Below are 17,478 nucleotides of genomic sequence, written 5' to 3'. Positions count from 1 at the left end.
TGTGTGTGTTCTCCTAACCCTAACAGAGAAACTTTAGTTTGACTTAAAGCTGCTACAGTGGGTTTTAAATATACAGAGAGCCGCCATCTGGGACTCCAGGTTTCCTTTGCTTCTTAATCAAATTTTCTTCCTTCCAATGACTCGTGAGTGAACTAATCTGCGGGTTCAGACAGTCAAGCATGCACTTTTGATGAGTCGCTGTGTGGTCATCATAAAGCAATAATCCATCATTTTAATTATCATGCATGTGGATTTCATATTAGGATGTGCAACCATTGCTTCACAGGGGTCAAAATATGAAAGAACAAAGTGCTGAATTGTTCCAGGTGGCAAAATCACTTGTTGCACACAGTGTCCCGCTGGAACTAATAAGGCGGTCCATTTTCACCCTCTAAATCCCCCGCATTGGCTAAAATGACTGATTTACAGCTAAGACATTGACCAAACTCACATAATTACGTTATGCGTTATATTTTACTCTTGTACAGCTGCTCAGCGTCTCACAGGTAAGAGTCGAGGCCCAGAAATCTGTCTTGGCTCATTTGGGCAATAATCAGATTTGGGGCTTGGAGTCTGTAAAGTTATACAGTTAATAATTCTACTCTGATTTAAAGCGGGGTTATCAAGACACTGATGCCGGCTAAAATAAGTTTCTCTCATGGTGTTATGAGGGCTCAGAAGAGGTTTGGCAAGTAGCGCCAGAGGCTTTAGGCTATTGCGAGTGTTTAGTTGCTCAATTCTCTATTTGTGATCACTGTTTTCTTCTTGATTTATTCATTTATTCACGGTTCTATCCACCACCCCGCCTTCATTTAGGTGAGTAAAGCTGGAGAGCTATGCATTGTAAATCTGCCTTTAAAATAGTCTCACAATATTGACCATAAAGCAGTTTTTGTTGCGGTAACTTCTTCTCCTTCGTTCTGGCTAAGAGTTCCCTCCCTCATCAGCTTCTGACAAACTCAACAGAAATCTGTGCATAAAAAAAGTACTAAAGTTTATTTAAAGCTATTATTAAGTTTAAACCATAAGATAGGTCCTCCAAAGATTGTGTTCTTAATATGAACGGCATCTAGAAATGCTTTTATATTGAATAAATTCTTTTTTTCACTGCCAAATGTTCACATTTAGACTTCCTGACATGCAGTCATTCACTCAGACCCTTTCTTCCCTATCAGACAAACATGCAGCAGGCATGAAGGAAACCCTGCCGCTCTGTTGTAACAAAGAATAATTACAATATAATTGCATGATGTATTGCATGAAACCATGCAGTGAAAGTAGCACACCAGGCTCAGGACACACGTTTGAAAATCAAACCACGGTTGTGAAAAGTTATGGAAGAGTGATTGTGAGAGAGAGAGAGAGAGCGAGAGAGAGAGAGAGAGAGAGAGAGAGAGAGAGCAATTGTATCCAAAGGCTTCAGATGTTATGTGAAAACCATTCTGTGTCATGTGTTCGCATGGAATACATATTACTTACATATGTAGGATGAAAAAGTACATCGAGGTCTGTCCTGAGGGACCACCAAACAACCTCTAACCTGCAGCCAGGGAATAAGTTAATGTAACTGTAGATTTTTTTTTAAGTACATGCCAGGGAATTTTTCCATTCTGCTTGCAGAAAACAAAGCTCGCTGTGATTTTACATGATGATACAGTAAAATGTGTACAAATGAGATTAATGTGCATAATGGTGAATAAATGGAATATCTTGAGGAGCATGCTGATATTGGATTTTTGTGGATCTCACCCACACATAAGGTCATTTCTTCATTACAGACTGTCTTTTATATATATATATATATATATCCTTTTTTTAAAAAAAAATCTTACAAGGCGTTTAATAACACATCCAGCTTATTGACGAATGCAGTGTCTATTGATTTGCAGGGAAATAGTTAGAGGCTAAGTGTCTTTAACAAGTATTCCGTTTCAACTTGGCTCCAGTCTGAACGCTCCGCCTGCTCTCGCCGAGGATATTGACTTTCCCGCAAGTTAAAGTATTTAAATGTAGAGGGAGACAGATGCTGTATGCGGACTGGAGGCAACCACAAGAAATACACGTGTGGGAGGAAGCTTGACGTTGGAGCTTTACTGCACATCTTATAGAGAGACAGCTGTGGCAACGTTGCTGTAACTTTTTTAAACAAGCGGAGCCGCGTTGGTACTCCTGAGAGTCATTCAACATTTTTTTTCTCATTTAATCATTTTTCTTTTTTTTTTTAATCTCTTGTTTTTTTTTAGGGAATTCACAGAGCGCATTTTACCATTTATGCGTAAAAGTCAGCGCGTAAAAGTAAAAAAAACTTCCCCACTCCTGTGCCAGGGAAAGTCAGGGTTTCATTTCTACTTTAGACATCCATCGTTGATAACCTGAATGACGCAAAGAGGATTTGATGGAGGCGGTTTGGTGACAGCGACACTTTCTCCGGACTCTCAAGTTTGGATTAGCGCTGCAACGCCTTGAAATCACCCGAACTTTTTTTTATTTTTTTTATTGGATCCGTTGAGTGGAGAGCGGATGCTGTTACCTGCGTGGGACCCTGACAGTTTTGGATCTCTTAATTGTCTCGGGTATCTCTCTCTATGTGTAACAAGAGGGGGATAAAACTGAGCTAAAAACCCCCATCAGGAGGAACTTCATTTCCCATCCAGCAACGAAACAGTGGAGTATTCATGAAGCAATATTTGAACTATTACAAGATGAGGCTGAGAACATCGAGGTTAGGTTATCTGTAAGTAAAGAGATGTCAGAAAAAAAAAAGTAGCCTTCTCAGATGTGAGCGACTTGTTAAACCTTTTAAATTTTGTTTTGTTCTTTGCCTCAGGTTACTTCAGTTCACGGCGCTTTGTTTTTACGCACAGGTAACGCACATTTTCACTTCAGTAAAAAACACTAATAAAGTTCCATAGGCTAATTCATTTAAGTAAGACTTTTTGACGGGACCCAGGCACCGTGCTCAGCGGCTTACAGTCCGCGCTCCCTACCTCTGCAATGGGCTGCAATAACAATGAAAACATTTTATTATGAGCGCTATGGCAATTGGCAACAATTCAAACATCTTGAAAAGAGGTAAGCTCCAGCCTAAAAGGTAATCGTTAAAACATGTGTGGATGGAGAGCGGCTGAAATGAGGAAAAAAAAGAAAAAGAAGAAGAAGTCATGAAGGGGTGAAAGATCACTGGTAGTAAAAAAAAAAAACTATTAGTGAAATTATCCACAAGGGTCTTTGGAAGCATCTCCAAAACAGACTCAAATCTAATTAAAGAACAACAAAATATATATATATATTTTGGTTTAGTTTAATATAGCCTAACAAATGTCATGCTTATCTGTCAAGGCCTGAGCATCTCTCTCTTCTCATCGTTTAATATTTTCATGATTATTTTAATGTCACATTTCATGACATGTTTTTTTTTGTTGTTGTTGTTGTTTTTCTCGTATTGTGCGGCAGAACTCTGTGCAGTCTCCTCCTAATTTCAAGCACCATGTCACCGAGCAGAGCCGGCTGTCGGACCGGATGAGCCGCAGGCTGACCCGAACTTACCAGCTGTACAGCCGCACCAGCGGGAAACACGTCCAGGTCCTGGCCAACAAGAGGGTCAACGCCAACGGGGACGACGGAGCGGTGCACGGTAGGAAATAAACCACAGTTCAGGAGTTTCAAATACAAAAAAAAATAAAAAACAAATAAAAAACAAAAACACGGTTAAATGTCAGTTAACTTTAATTAACATATAAATTAAATAAACGCAGATTAACTTCTAAACACTTTTACGCATAGTCTACCTTCCCTGCAGATGAACTATGCAGAAACATATTTAGTTTTTTAAGATCCACACGTGCTAATCCGTTCAGGGGAAGCGCTATTTATTGCCTCTGAAATGATGGAGCGACTTCACTCCTTCTAGTAAGCCAGATCCGTCAAACAGCGTGACAGCTGAAGGTCATCCTTTCTTACATTTCAGTGCTCTTAAACCCCGGGATATACAGTAAAAGGCGAAACATGTTCACCTTGCAAACAGGGGAATTGTTTAAATCCAATGACGCGCGGGGCGGCGATGAAAAGCAGTATGAATGATGTCTTCTTTGGCAGCCTGCAGGGCAAAACGTTTGAGCCAGGAGAAACAGTAGCAGGGATTGTAAACATCGTTAGTGGCATTACTGTTGCCATCTTTTACGGCCTTGTGCGCATAATTTATATCTTTAGCGTGCTGGTGGTCTAGAAAGTCCTTGACACCTGTTATGATGGACTTGAGGCAGTTTTTTTCCCCCTTTGCTTCTAGCACTGAAATAGTGCCTTAAACTGAAAGGGAGCATAATTCCTGTCACCAAAGGGTTTTTGGTGTGTCTAGCCATCTTTCCACCACAGCCACCACCATCCATCCACTCCTCAATGCCTGCTGCCTGCTTCTTGGAGGCTGACTTTATGAGGAATTTTCATTGCTTTACAACTCAATGTATGACTCAATTTATAAGGAGCGGTGAAGTCAGCATCTTCACTTTATACCCTTTCCTCTCCATGCCTCTCCAGTGTGCACTTTTGTCTTTTAAATTTCTTTGCCTAGTCTCACATTCACACAGAAAGAGAGAGAGAGAGAGAGAGAGAGAGAGAGAGTCAGTCATGCACACACTGGCTACACATCCTAAGTGGGTGTCACTCTTGTAACTGGCCCAAATCTGACCATTGCTCTGTGCTTGTGGTTGTGTCTCTGACCGCAGTATTCTCACTCTCCTTTATCCCCAGTCTGAGCTGCATCACAGCACAGCATTTACAGACATTCAAAAACAATCGCGCCGTGCGAAATCACTATCATTTGGTGCTATTTTGGAAGGCTCGCATGCTTTGTTAAAGGTGGCTGCCGTGCCATAAAAAGGGGTTAAGAGGGAACGTCTATGTCATCTTCATGACTCCGGCTGACTGGTGAGGGTCGCTTCAGAACGATGTAATGCAATTAAATGATGATGTAATCCGGTTTATTACGGCCTCTGCCATACGTAAAGCACACATACAGAGAGAAGAAGTGCACAGCCCATTTGTCTCGCACACTGTAACATCATAATCTGCATGCCTACGCCCTGTCAGAGCTGTGTCATCTCATTATTTGTGATTTGTTTTGTGTGTGCACAGCCAAACTGGAAGTGGAGACGGACTCTTTTGGAAGCCGTGTCCGTATTAAAGGGGTGAAGACAGGCTACTACATATGTATGAACAAGAGGGGGAAGCTGATCGGCAAGGTAATCTGGAAGTCATAGATTTGTGGCTGCATAAGGCTGCAGCAACATGTTGAGATTTCTCCGTTTCTTGGAAACGTTATTCCAGATTTGCAGCGTGACACATTGTTGAGATACATTTTAAGTCAGAACAAATTATATTTCAATACTTGTCTGAGAAGACTTCTTAAGGTTTCAAGGAGTATTTGATTGTTTGGAAAGATGCTGTTTCTGCTTCCTGAAACTTGTCCAAAATATCTTAACTTCTCTGTTTCATTCCCAGCGGAAAGGACGAGGCAAGGACTGCATCTTCACCGAGATTGTTCTGGAAAATAACTACACGGCGCTCCAGAACGCCAAGTACGAGGGCTGGTACATGGCTTTCACACGCAAGGGCCGCCCGAGGAAGGCCTCCAAGACCAAGCAGCACCAGAGGGAGGCCCACTTCATGAAGCGTCTACCCAGGGGGCACTTGCTAAGTGAGAGGAGGCCGTTTGATGTCCTTCCTCTCCCGGTCCCCGTGCAGCCTTTCAACAAACGGACTAAACATTCCCATCACCAGCGCTCGGGGCCACGCTGAGGACTGAAACCGCTGAGGGAGAACCGTAGATGAACCAGAAGAACCACTGCAAGAGAAAACATGTGCTCCGAGCGAAATTAACTTTTACAAGTGCCCATGCACTTTTTGCCTCATGTGTGGACATGTAATTATTTGTACTGGATTGTATGTAAACATTGACTATCTAATCCGCTAGTTATTTCCAATTCAGACAGACTGTAGGAAGGTTTTTTTCTTATTAAATCAGGGGGCATTTAAAGTACTGAAGCTCAACAATAACGTCATGAATGAAATCTTTTGGTTGGAAGTTAGCCAGCTCAGCAACAAAGAATGTTTAAAAGAGAAATGGGTACAATGAAGCTAGATATGGCAGCTATCTGTGGTTACAGCACCTGAGTCTCAGTAGACATGCTATCTTGCCTTTAGGAGGCCATTTTGGAGAATATGTAACCTGTTGTTTTTTTTTCTACATATATGAATATATTTTTACTGTAAAAATGTAAATTACATCAAATGATGGAAATATTTATTGTAGAGTGTATATTAAAACCACTAAAGTATCAGTTCTCAAGCTGTTTGGCCTTTCTCTTGTGTGGTTGTTTTGGGTTGGAAAGGTAACACACAACGTTGGTTGCCCCCAAAATCTGTTTTTTTTTCCTCTTTCTTCTTCAAGCTAGAGAGACCCAGATAACTGAGGGGCAATATCTGTGACAGGCTACTGAATTCAATGTGCTCAGCAAGTGAGACTTGGGCCTGAATGGCCCGAGCTATGCATTAAAAGCGATGAGGTCAGCCCACCATTTTGGCCCAAACAAAGGTTACCACCATGTAGTTGCATTTCTCACGATCGCACACCGTAACCCTCTGATCAAATGGGCCCTTTGTGAAACCTCATATAAAAGGGCATGTTATACAATAGTGGGTTCGAATAATAACACGAGGAGGGGTCAGTTATCAAAAAGAAGCCAGTCACACAGGGAGGGGTAAGGGGTCTGGAGGGGGTGGTGGGGAGGAGGTTTACGGAGAGGGAGCGGAGGGGTTGCAGAAAAAGCATCAGGGCCTGTGTTGCAAAATGTGGCAGCGACTGAAAGAGGGGGAATGGCTGGGAAGAGGCATTCGGGAATGAAAGGGAGGCAAAAAAGAAACCCTCTTCCCAGAAGCAGTTGAGCATGACCATCAGAGGCCAAATGACAGGGAAGGAAGAAGACCCTGAACAGAGGGACTCGGCTGCTCTCACAAAGCATGAGCTGGATGTCCAATTTGTTAGTTGGTGTTTGCTGCCACAGGAATTTGTTTTGACAGCAGCTCAAGCTCTAGAGACTGTAAAGTATTAACAAAAGTTAACAAGGACAAGAAGACCTAAAAATTAAGCTTTTGATAGGTTTCTTATAATTAGAACCAACACTGCAGCTGTTCAAAGCCAAACTAACACACACACACCTATGTGTGATTGCATTTCTGTCATATCGCAGTTTAAAAAAAAAAAATCCCTCACAAAACAGCAGGCAGTCTGGTTCAAAATGTTTTTCTGTATTCCTGTTCTTTCCATCTGGAAGAAGACAAAGCACAATAGTCGGAGAGCCCTGTGGTTTTGTCTCTGCTTTTTGCACTTGCTCTCTGGGTTTGGACATGTGGTGAAAAATGCAAGGAATCACACGGTTGAAACAATCTATATTTAAATGCCATTGTCTCATTCAAACAGTGCAACTCTTTTTTTCTCTGCACTGTCTAAGTATTTCTGACAGCGTTTTTTCTTTTATTGAACCTGGTAGAAAAGTACACAAATATCCCACTTCAATTATTTTTCACTTGTACATGTTTTACAGTATATACACAAAGAACTGGAGCAGTTTAGCCGGAGATCACGGCTAAGTCAGAGTGACCCTGTGTTGTAATGGGAAACGGTAACACTAGTTTCAGTAATGGCTTTCAGGGTGGCCCACTACATGCAAGGAACATGAGGGTATTCAGTTAACACAAATGGGATGTCCTCGTAACTGTGACCTCGGAACGAACAGGGACGAAGCATTGTGTGTTTTGAGTGTTTTACAAGGACATCAATGGAAAGAGGGTCGTAGGTTGTGTGACCCCCCCACCATCAATACTGGTAACAAGAAGTAAACACATATACTTCTTTTAAAATCAAACTTATTTTTCTGTCACAGAAAACACTTGCTGTTCAGCTACAAACTTTAATCATCTAGTTGCGAAATGCATGTGATATAGTTAAGGAGCACATCTGCATAATTATAAATGAAAAACATAACTGAAAGTATTAAACCATTGACAAGGCACAGAGAATCTTAATGACAGGATTCAGTATAGAAAGATAAATGAGAGCTCACATGTGACTGGGAACGCTGTGAAGTTCTGCTTCAATTGTAACCCAGAAATACGTCCTCGCTCCCACAGTCAGATCTTATTGGGTTTTGCAGTCGACGTCCCCTTCAGCGGTCCCCTTCAGTTGCTTCAGTTCCTGCAGTAGCTCCTGCTCAAGGGTTAAGATCTCTTTGGGTTTCTTGTACTGGACATGGGAGAAGGACAATAATGACATTCTCCAAGTGCACATGCTTCACTCTAATCACGTTGAATGAACACAAAAAAAACACAAACAATCAAACATCTCACTATCAACATTTGCAAAAACATAAAAAGCGAAGTTCAACTGTTTAAATCTATCATTTGCAAGTGAGGCTGATAGAGATTTTCTTTATATCCATAATGAGCAGATGATGCCGTTTAGGTTGGTGCAGATAAAATTTTAGGTTTAAGCGCTAAAAATCAATCTTGAATGACTGAGCGCCATATTATTGTGGGCACATATTTAATTGTCACTGTTTAAGACTTACGCTGACTATTAAAGTGTTGTTCGCATGAGTGAAGCTGACTGCGGAGCAGTCCAATGGCAGCTGACTTCGATCGAGATCAGGAATACTGAACTTCTTATAATACCTGGGAAAACATGGGGAGAATGTCACAGATCTATCAGGCTGCTGTAGTGTACAGACAAATCTATTGTAAACAGTGCCATCTATAGGAAGGATATAAAGAGTGCATGCAACAAGTGTACAACAGGGTTAAATAGATAGTCAAGAAAAAATAATGTTCAAGCATATTTACTTTTTGTTTGAGGTTTTTATGATGACGCATCTCTCAGTTGCTTCCACTAAAACAGAGAAGACATCTTTGGGGTAGGGAAGATTGCGGATTCTCCACTGAAAGCTTGTCTTTGTGTCTTTACGTGTTAACACGGGCTGTGGAAACAAAGCAAAAAAAAATCTAATTAATTTATAGACCAGATAATTCTAAATGTTGTGACAAATTCATTAAAAAAAAAACCCACATTGGAGCAGTTCTCCTTGATCACATCAGAGTCCACAGATGCAACAGGACTTGCAAGTTGTTCGCCAACCTCTACTTGCCATTGGCCCTGAACTCCAAGTGTGCTTTTCTGGCGCCACTTTCGTACTGAAATGTACAGATGGTTCACAAATCACAAACTCATCCCTTCTATGGAAATTAATAATAACATTAAGAGGCCAATGCTATAAAACTTTTTTGCCTACCGATTAGCTCGTCTGTATCTAAGTCATACTCTTCCGCCATTTCTTTTCCATCTGTGAAGAGGTAGTGGATCTTCCTTTTTCCTAGAGAAAGAATGTGGGAACATGTAAGCATACAAATTATGACAAAAGCATTCTAGAATGTGTTAATCATTTATTATAAACAACCCACGTAGTTTCGGTAAATGTGACACTGATCTGATGTTGTACAAGCTGAGGAAAAGCATACACATCTGAACCAAAAAAGAGTAGGAGAAATGAAAAGCAAATAATGAAACAAACTAAGAATGAAAAGCTCAGACACTGCAGGGCTCCAATTTTCACTTATTTACTTCAACAAATCACTGATAAGATATGTACATATTGGTTTTTACAAACAAAAATGTTGTATAAAGTATTTGCAGTTCTTAGAATTAAAATAACAGCTGTGGGATATAAGATTATCCGATCTGATTAATTAAAGAGATATGACAAGCCATGCATTACGAATGAGTTGCTAAAGTAGCTAGTCTCACTGTACCAATTTGTTTCGGATATAACCTCCCGAATATTGCGCTATTTGGCAATAGACCAAATATACATATATAAACATACTTTATTTTATGTGTCATATAGTACAGGATGAGTTGTGCCGCCTGCTTGTTGCCTGGTAACATTACTGTTAGCAGCTAAGCTAGCTAAATTGAGTTGATGAAGTTAAGTGTTGAGCGTCCGCTAAACGAAACAATATTATATAGGGATGACAAACGATACTCTTCCGGATAAATAAAGTTCTTCGACACTGCACTCACCATCGTGTATCAACGCCGTTTTCTTGGATGCTTTTATCGTATCAATCCAGCTCTGAACAGGCATGTTTCCGAAATATGTTTCTGTTCAGCGACTTCCGGACTTAACTTGTAACCACGGCAACAGAGATAAATTCCTAAAAATGAAAGACAAACAAACGACCAAATTATTTACAATTGTTCCAAGTTTTCCACTGGTATTCTTATTTCAAGTGTAATGTGATACATATTTTTCGGATATAATTTAGATATTTTTTAAGAAAATTCCAACCTACCAATTGACCCGGAAGTGAAACTTGAATTGAACGTTGTCCGTCTTCAATAGCTCCTTTGCGTATGGTTCCATCTGAACAGGGGTAAGAACCAAAATATTAGAGTTTAAGAGTCTTGTTATTTTGAATTTTTAGCGTCAGGAATGTAATTGTATTTTCTTGTATTTGGAATTAAGTAAATAGTAGTATAACGAGTAAAATTACAACTGAATTACCTAAATACCTACGGCTTTCTGTTTATAACGTTAGCTTAAGCTAAAGGTACATAGCTGTCACTGTATTTTGATGACATATTGGTTTCTTCGTCTGCTTTACAAAGCGAAATTAGTTGCTGCGTCAGTTGTCTGAGTATCAGCCAAAACAAACATACTTGGTATTGCAGCGTCCAGTTTCCTAACTATATACTGGCACTGTGAAGTATACAGCAATGTTAGTAGTGCAGAGTATTTTTCATTAATTTATGGGAAATGTACGTTTATGTTTTGTAGTAGCCGTTAACAAAATGTGTTAATGATAAAGATGGTTGTAGACCTCAGTCAAACTGCAGTGGTATTTTCGACTATATGCTACTTTATACTGAATCCCTTCTGCATTTGAGAAATATTATGCATTTGGCTGCATTTATTGACATTTAGAGTTAGGCTGTCATTTCATTTATAGATTAACACTTTATCTAGCTCCACCTTGGTAATGTCAGCCTTAAAATGATCATCATCCCCGTTTAAACCTTGTGACTGGAGGTTCTGGCCAATAATTCCATTCAGTGGAAAAGGAAACGGGAGTTTCTGATGGGCAACACCCACAGATGTTTTTATTTAAACCACAACTCTCCACCAGAACTGAAGAAGCTATATCTACAAGTCCAGTTACCCTTGTTACAGCTTGTTTTTTTGGATAGTAAAAGGATTCAACACATTGTAAGAAGGCTTGTTAGTTAGTTCTTTCTTAAGATGTTTTTTTCAGAAATGTCCTTGCAGTATTCGTATGAAGAATGAAGTCTGTTTTTTTGGTGTAAACGCACTGCATACACACTGAAATGCTGTTAGAATTAATCTTTTGTGTAAAACTGTTGGTTAGAGTCAGATACAGAAAGCTTTATTTGTCCCCGGGGGTCAATTTAAGGCACATGTGTGCAGTATGACATGTAAGAACAAGACGTTTTACAATACGCAGTATATACAAAAAAAACTACGCCATAAATGTTTGAACTTTCCAAACCGTCCATGGAGGATGTAAACATGACTGTAAGAGTTAAGTGAATAAAGTACAAATGTAAACAGGAACTACAGGGATTTACATGTTATTGCAGATGTAGTATGGGTAATAAATAACAATAAATATAAACAGGATGCAGTTGCAGAAAAAAGGCATGTGGAGGTGTTTAAGAAAAAAAAGTGGATGTTTGGGAAAAAACAACTTTAAAAACTGTGTGGTGGAGGACTGTCCGTGGGCTGCTTGTCAATAGAAGTCTTCAATTAGTCTCCGATAGAAGTTGTTTGTGTGGGTTGGTGGGTGGGGGATGTTGAGGTGTGAGGTAGCTTATGCTCCAGGTTTGCTCCTTTTACACTGCCATATTAAATTTATTATTCCCTTTTGTTCCAAAGGCCACTGGCTCCCCACTTCCACGGACAAGATGGAGCCCCGTCATGGAATCATGAAAGCTTTCCCCAAAGTTAAAAGGGCCAGAGTTCTACAGGGAAAGGATGCACCTCCACTAAAGAAAAAGCCTGACGAGTGTGATGTCACAGGTGGTTATTGTGTTTGTATGTGTGTACGTGAAAGAGAGAGCAAGTGAAATAAATACAAGATATGGTAGTAGGATATATACATAACTGTGAGTAAGAGTAATCGTTTGAGAGAAAAACTAATGTTGATAACACCAAGTGCTGCATGTGTCAGACAATGCAACATTCACTCACTGGGACCTCTTTTGCCCAGGAAACACTTTTAACGGAGTCACAGTTTACCTTCTGCCTGCTGGAATAGGAAATGCCAGATGTCAGATCTTCCAAAAACAAATCCAGCAAAATGGAGGAAAGACGGAGAGTTCACTGTGTCCCAGTGTCACACATGTTATTGTGGATGACAACATGGACATTGGCAGGGTTCTGCGCTTGCTGAAAGTGGATAGTATGCCCTCTGGAGTCCAACTGGTGAAATGCACTTGGTTGAGCTTGTGCATCAGTGAGAAACAGCTGCTGGATGTAGAAAGCTACAGCCTGCTTTTACCCAAGAGGTTTGTGATCTAATGTTTTTACAAAGTTAATGTTTGAAGCTGTTTTACCTTTATCTCTGTCATAGGATGCATGAACCTATTCTTGTGACTAGAAATAGTGTAAGTGTATCAGCTTGTCACTTATGCATCATGTTGAGAGTAGCATTACTTAACTTGTCAAGTTTTTGTTTAGTAAAAGTTTAACAAGCTATCAGTATAATAAGACCTTTAAATGTTCTTTCCACAAAGGGACTCTGAAACAAAGCATGAAAATATTAAAGGAGATTTGCCAAATATGGAACTTTCTGCAGAAACCTCTGCAGAGCCAGTGACTGATCAAACCAAACAAGAGGAGACCATAGACGTGGTATGTTTACATGTGATTTTTTTACTTATTCTTTTACCATCTTTCAGTCAGTGATCCAGTCCCAAATGCATATAAACAGTCTGTGAGTGTTGGATTGCTATTATAATCTTACATAACTTCTTACACTCAGACAGTCCCAGTCAGCAAAGAAGAAGGTCGAGGCGGAGAAGGTCGAGGCGAAGAAGACGGTGTCTCTCAGAGTGACTTGGAAGCACTCATCACTGGCCAGCACCCGAAAGAGGATACTCCCGGACCCAGCCTTCTGTCCGGTTCAGACACGGCTGCTCAGAAGCCGGTCTCTGGGAAGTGGGTCTGTGCCCAGTCCTCTCAGTCCAAAAGTAATAACTTCAACAAGCACATCACAGACAAACTTGAAGTGCTGGCCAAGGCTTACACACATCAGGGGGACAAGTGGAGGGCGCTGGGCTACTCCAAGGCTGTAAACGCACTGAAGAGCTACCACAAACCTGTCACATCATATCAGGTAAGCTAATGCAGACGTTTTGAATGTCGATAATGTTGACAATATACATGGCATCATGTGGTGGTACTCATGTATCCTCTGTGGTAATACAGTTATTGTCTAGCCTGTATTCTTATTTAATTCCATTTTTTTTTCACTGGTTTCAGGAAGCTTGTCAGATTCCAGGAATAGGAAAACGCATGGCTGACAAGATTGATGAAATTATGGAAAGCGGGCACTTGCGGAAGCTAGATCACATCGGTGAGGCTGTACCAGTACTGGAGCTTTTTTCCAACATCTGGGGGGCAGGGGCAAAGACTGCACAACTGTGGTACCAACAGGTAAAAGTTGTTGTTACTTTTTTGGAAAAAAAAGTCTTCATTGTCTCTTTCTGTACTTTCTCTTTATATATTTTAAGGAAATTCATCACCAAATACAATTGACAACATAGTGACAAGATATTGACTTGTACAAGACAGTGTGTCAAATAACTGAAATATAGTCAAGACTGAGCCTCTGGACTGGAGCGTGACAGATAAATCGGCCATGCTGATATAGTGCCAGTATTATCTCATATCTGCTTTTGGGGTTCGGCACATATGTTGACTGATTGCAGTGCAGAAATATCAAAGATATGTTTGAGGACATTTTAAAATAGTGTCAGCAATACACAGTTTGTCTACTAGAGAGCACTGACAACTTTAGTTTTCAGCTGTAAAATAAAAGTTTAGAGGTCCTTGAAAAAAAATTGTTAAATCTGCAGTTGAAGGAGTTTATATACACCTTAGCCAAATACGTTTAAGTTCAGTTATCCTAATTCCTGACATTAAATCCAAGTAAACACTCCTGCTCTTTGGTAAGTTAGGAATATAAAATGACAGAATTATAATAGTTTTTTATTTCAGTGTTTCAGTGTATTTCCTTTATCACATTCCAAACGGGTCAGAAGTTTGCATAAACTTAGTATTTGGTAGAATTGACTTAAAATTGATTAACTTGGAGTAAAGGTTTCGAGTAGCCTTCCTAAAGCTTCTTGGGTAATAAGTTGCAAGAACTGTAGCCTGTTGCTCTTGACAGAACTGGTGGAACTGAGTCGGGTTTGTAAGCATCTTAGCTCACACAAATTTTCTATTGGATTAATGGACACTCCTATACCTCAGCTTTTTTTTCTCCTGTAAACCATTTGCAACAACTTTGGAAGTATTCTTGGGTTCATTGTCCATTTGAAAGACTCACTATCAACCTTTGGCTTCCAAGCCTTCCCATTTTTCTTCCAGATATAATCATGGTCATTATGGCCAAACAGTTTGTTTATTTATTTATTTATTTAAAAAAGTAAGATGTTTGTCCCTATGTGCAACTGCAAACATTTGTCTGTTTTTTTTTTCATGGCAGTTTTGGAGCAGAAGCTTCCTCCTTGCTGAGCAGTCTTTTGGGTTATGTAGATGTAAGACTCATTTTTACAGAGGATACAGATACTTTTGTACCATTTTTTCTCTTCACAATGTCCTTTTCTGTTGTTCTGAGATTGATTTAAACTTATTCTGCTAAGTTTGTGGTCCCTTGGTGTTTGGTCCCTTGGTCCCATACGTAGGACTTTTTGTGAAGATGGAAGTGTTACGTTCAGGCATTTGGAAATGGCTCCCATGGATAAATCAGACTTCTTGATGTCCACCATATTTTCTGAAGTCTTAGCTGATTCCTTTTGATTTTCCCATTATGTCAAACAAAGACGCACTGAGATTAAAGGTAGGTCTTAAAATACATCAACAGGTACACTTCCATTTCACTCTTATTATGTCACAGCCTGCTCGAAACTTCTATGATAAGTAAAAATATACAAATAACATAATTTAGAATCTAAATTCCATTATTTTCAGGGATTTTCCAATCTGATTTTCCAAATAGCACAGTCAACCAAGTGTATGTAAACTCCTGACCCACTGGAAACTGTGATATAGCAAGTTATGGATAAAATAATCCATTTGTTAAAATTGTTCTAAAAATTACTTGCGTCACACATAGTAGACATCCTTATCGATCTGCTAAAACTATAGTTTGTTGAACAGAACTACGTGGAGTGGTTAAAAAATCTGATCAAATGTTTAATATTTCTTGTCTTTCAGGGATTTCGTACTTTGGAGGACATCCGCACAAAAGCCCAGCTGAGCAACAGTCAGAAAATAGGACTCAAGCACTACGACGACTTTCTTGACCGAATGCCCAGAGAAGAAGCTGCAGCCATAGAGAAAGTGGTAATGCATCTTCATTTGTAGCAATACCAGGATGTATCAATCTGCGATAATGATGTAAATATATTTGCTTCTTTCATCATGTCAGTGTGTTTAGTCAGGCTTACAAAGAAGAGGGATGTCTTTGTAAAAAGATTCTCCCCGCAAGCTCTCAGAAATTTGGAAGCAGAAGACCCGAAGTAGGAAAAAGTTTTTTGGTTTTTTTTCAGCTTGCCTTGGCTTCTTGATAATGGGAAAACCAGACCGTATTCTCACAAAGTGGAGCATCCCAAAGGAGAAAAGTAAATCCTGAAACTTGCTGCATCTTAAGTTGGCCAGATACCTGTTCACTCCAGAATGTTAAGAACAACGCTAGCTGTTTTCAGATCGCATTACTTGGATTTTCTTTTTCCTTCAATGCTGCCAGATAGAGAGAGCACACAAGATAAATGACTAAAGCATGTGTGCTCCCTCGGGCTTGTCAAAATAATGCTTTAGAACGCCTACCTTCCAGAATTTGGTTGGGAACAAGAAAAAGCTTTCTTGTTTGCTGGTGGGGACACAAAGTAAAAGGAAGAGAACATGCAAAATAAAAACAGTTTTCTGTTCAACATCACCTTCCTACAAACAAGTGTCATGTTTTTGTAGTAACTGTACCTTGAATTTTTTTCTTGATATGTGCAGGTCAAAGAGGCTGCACAAGCCATAGACCCAGGCCTGATGGCAATGGCGTGTGGCTCTTACCGCCGTGGAAAGGCCACGTGTGGAGATGTTGACGTGCTGATATCTCACCCTGACGGCAAGTCTCACAAGGGCGTTTTCAGCAAAGTGTTGCAACGCCTCCATGACAGTGGTAAGCACCGTCTTTTTTAGGTTGAAAGCACTTCTTACGTGTTTATTTTCCTTCGCGGAAACTAAAAGGACAAAATAACTAACCGCAGCTTTCTCCTACTACAACTTTCTAAGGCTTTTTGACAGATGACCTGGTAAGCCACGAGGAGAACGGAGAGCAGAAGAAATACATGGGCGTGTGCCGTTTGCCAGGACCCGGCCACCGCCATCGCAGGCTGGACATCATCGTGGTGCCCCACGACGAGTTGGCCTGTGCTCTCATGTATTTCACCGGGTCGGCACACTTCAACCGTTCATTGAGAGCCCTGGCAAAGACGAAACAAATGAGCTTGTCAGAGCACTCGCTCAACAAAGATGTGGTGCGTCAAGGTAGCTTGAAGGTGTACGGCGGCACTCCAATTCCCACTGCGACAGAGAAGGATGTTTTTAGTCTATTAGGAGTACCATACCGACAGCCTCACGAAAGGGACTGGTGACGATTTTTTATTCACAATGCCTTGTCTGGTTTTATAGAAAAAATAATCATGGTGAGTAGAAATGATAAAACTGGGGTAATACTCTAACTGTGATGGAGGTTTTACTGTGCCACAAATCACATGTCAGACCTGTTTGACTTGAATGCTTATTTTTTATTTTGTCGATTAAAGGACTGGGAATCCTTGAAGTCAAAAACAATGAAATGAAAAGTATTTTTAAACAATAGATGGCTTTAAATGGGGAAATTCCATATGCACCAGCCATCCAAGACTGGTAGCAATATTTTAAATTCTCCACGGATGCTTTGACAGTTGATCTGGTGAGCCGTGAAGAGAACGGAGAGCAGAAGAAATATGAGTGAACTGGCTCTGGAACGCTTGATGATTTAAATGTAATGTAATGTAAATGATAAATACTAATAAAAGAAGATAAATAAATCCTCTTCCTGTGTCTTTACATTTCAAAACTGCACAGTGTT

At 40.1% G+C, this 17,478-nt stretch overlaps 3 protein-coding genes across 3 annotated transcripts; 2 read left to right on the top strand and 1 right to left on the bottom strand.

Moving 5' to 3' along the window:
* Positions 1–1,895: 1,895 nt before the first annotated feature.
* On the top strand, positions 1,896–6,629 carry fgf8b (fibroblast growth factor 8b). The gene is made up of 5 exons (XM_084569928.1): positions 1,896–2,734; positions 2,828–2,864; positions 3,454–3,634; positions 5,131–5,237; positions 5,497–6,629. The coding sequence occupies exons 1-5, from the start codon at positions 2,676–2,678 to the stop codon at positions 5,791–5,793; spliced, it is 681 nt and encodes a 226-aa protein (XP_084426054.1). The 5' UTR covers positions 1,896–2,675; the 3' UTR covers positions 5,794–6,629.
* Positions 6,630–7,449: 820 nt separating this feature from the next.
* On the bottom strand, positions 7,450–10,220 carry dpcd (deleted in primary ciliary dyskinesia homolog (mouse)). The gene is made up of 6 exons (XM_084557263.1): positions 10,127–10,220; positions 9,339–9,419; positions 9,116–9,240; positions 8,893–9,026; positions 8,622–8,724; positions 7,450–8,296 (listed from the first exon to the last, which is right to left on the bottom strand). Exons 1-6 carry the CDS (start codon positions 10,188–10,190, stop codon positions 8,192–8,194), a joined length of 612 nt encoding a protein of 203 aa, XP_084413389.1. The 5' UTR covers positions 10,191–10,220; the 3' UTR covers positions 7,450–8,191.
* Positions 10,221–10,430: 210 nt separating this feature from the next.
* Positions 10,431–17,427, top strand: poll (polymerase (DNA directed), lambda). The gene is made up of 9 exons (XM_084557245.1): positions 10,431–10,479; positions 12,000–12,143; positions 12,334–12,631; positions 12,860–12,977; positions 13,108–13,461; positions 13,608–13,781; positions 15,567–15,695; positions 16,356–16,524; positions 16,638–17,427. The coding sequence occupies exons 2-9, from the start codon at positions 12,029–12,031 to the stop codon at positions 16,997–16,999; spliced, it is 1,719 nt and encodes a 572-aa protein (XP_084413371.1). The 5' UTR covers positions 10,431–10,479; positions 12,000–12,028; the 3' UTR covers positions 17,000–17,427.
* The last annotated feature ends 51 nt before the right edge of the window (positions 17,428–17,478 follow it).

Source organism: Chelon labrosus, assembly GCF_963514085.1.
Source record: "Chelon labrosus genome assembly, chromosome: 2".
Lineage (NCBI taxonomy): Eukaryota > Metazoa > Chordata > Actinopteri > Mugiliformes > Mugilidae > Chelon > Chelon labrosus.
Note: the sequence above shows the minus strand (reverse complement) of the source record. Positions and strands in the feature narration are given on the sequence as shown.

What these genes read in the sequence shown, in the direction of transcription:
- fgf8b (XM_084569928.1), top strand. Translation starts at nt 2,676, where the DNA reads ATGAAGCAATATTTGAACTATTACAAGATGAGGCTGAGAACATCGAGG. An exon ending in CGCTTTGTTTTTACGCACAG is followed by an intron (nt 2,865 to 3,453) that starts GTAACGCACATT and finishes ATTGTGCGGCAG; the next exon opens with AACTCTGTGCAGTCTCCTCC. An exon ending in GGACGACGGAGCGGTGCACG is followed by an intron (nt 3,635 to 5,130) that starts GTAGGAAATAAA and finishes GTGTGTGCACAG; the next exon opens with CCAAACTGGAAGTGGAGACG.
- dpcd (XM_084557263.1), bottom strand. Translation starts at nt 10,190, where the DNA reads ATGCCTGTTCAGAGCTGGATTGATACGATAAAAGCATCCAAGAAAACG. An exon ending in TCAAGGAGAACTGCTCCAAT is followed by an intron (nt 9,027 to 9,115) that starts GTGGGTTTTTTT and finishes TTGTTTCCACAG; the next exon opens with CCCGTGTTAACACGTAAAGA. An exon ending in ATAAAAACCTCAAACAAAAA is followed by an intron (nt 8,725 to 8,892) that starts GTAAATATGCTT and finishes ATGTTTTCCCAG; the next exon opens with GTATTATAAGAAGTTCAGTA.
- poll (XM_084557245.1), top strand. Translation starts at nt 12,029, where the DNA reads ATGGAGCCCCGTCATGGAATCATGAAAGCTTTCCCCAAAGTTAAAAGG. An exon ending in CACAACTGTGGTACCAACAG is followed by an intron (nt 13,782 to 15,566) that starts GTAAAAGTTGTT and finishes CTTGTCTTTCAG; the next exon opens with GGATTTCGTACTTTGGAGGA. An exon ending in CTGCAGCCATAGAGAAAGTG is followed by an intron (nt 15,696 to 16,355) that starts GTAATGCATCTT and finishes TGATATGTGCAG; the next exon opens with GTCAAAGAGGCTGCACAAGC.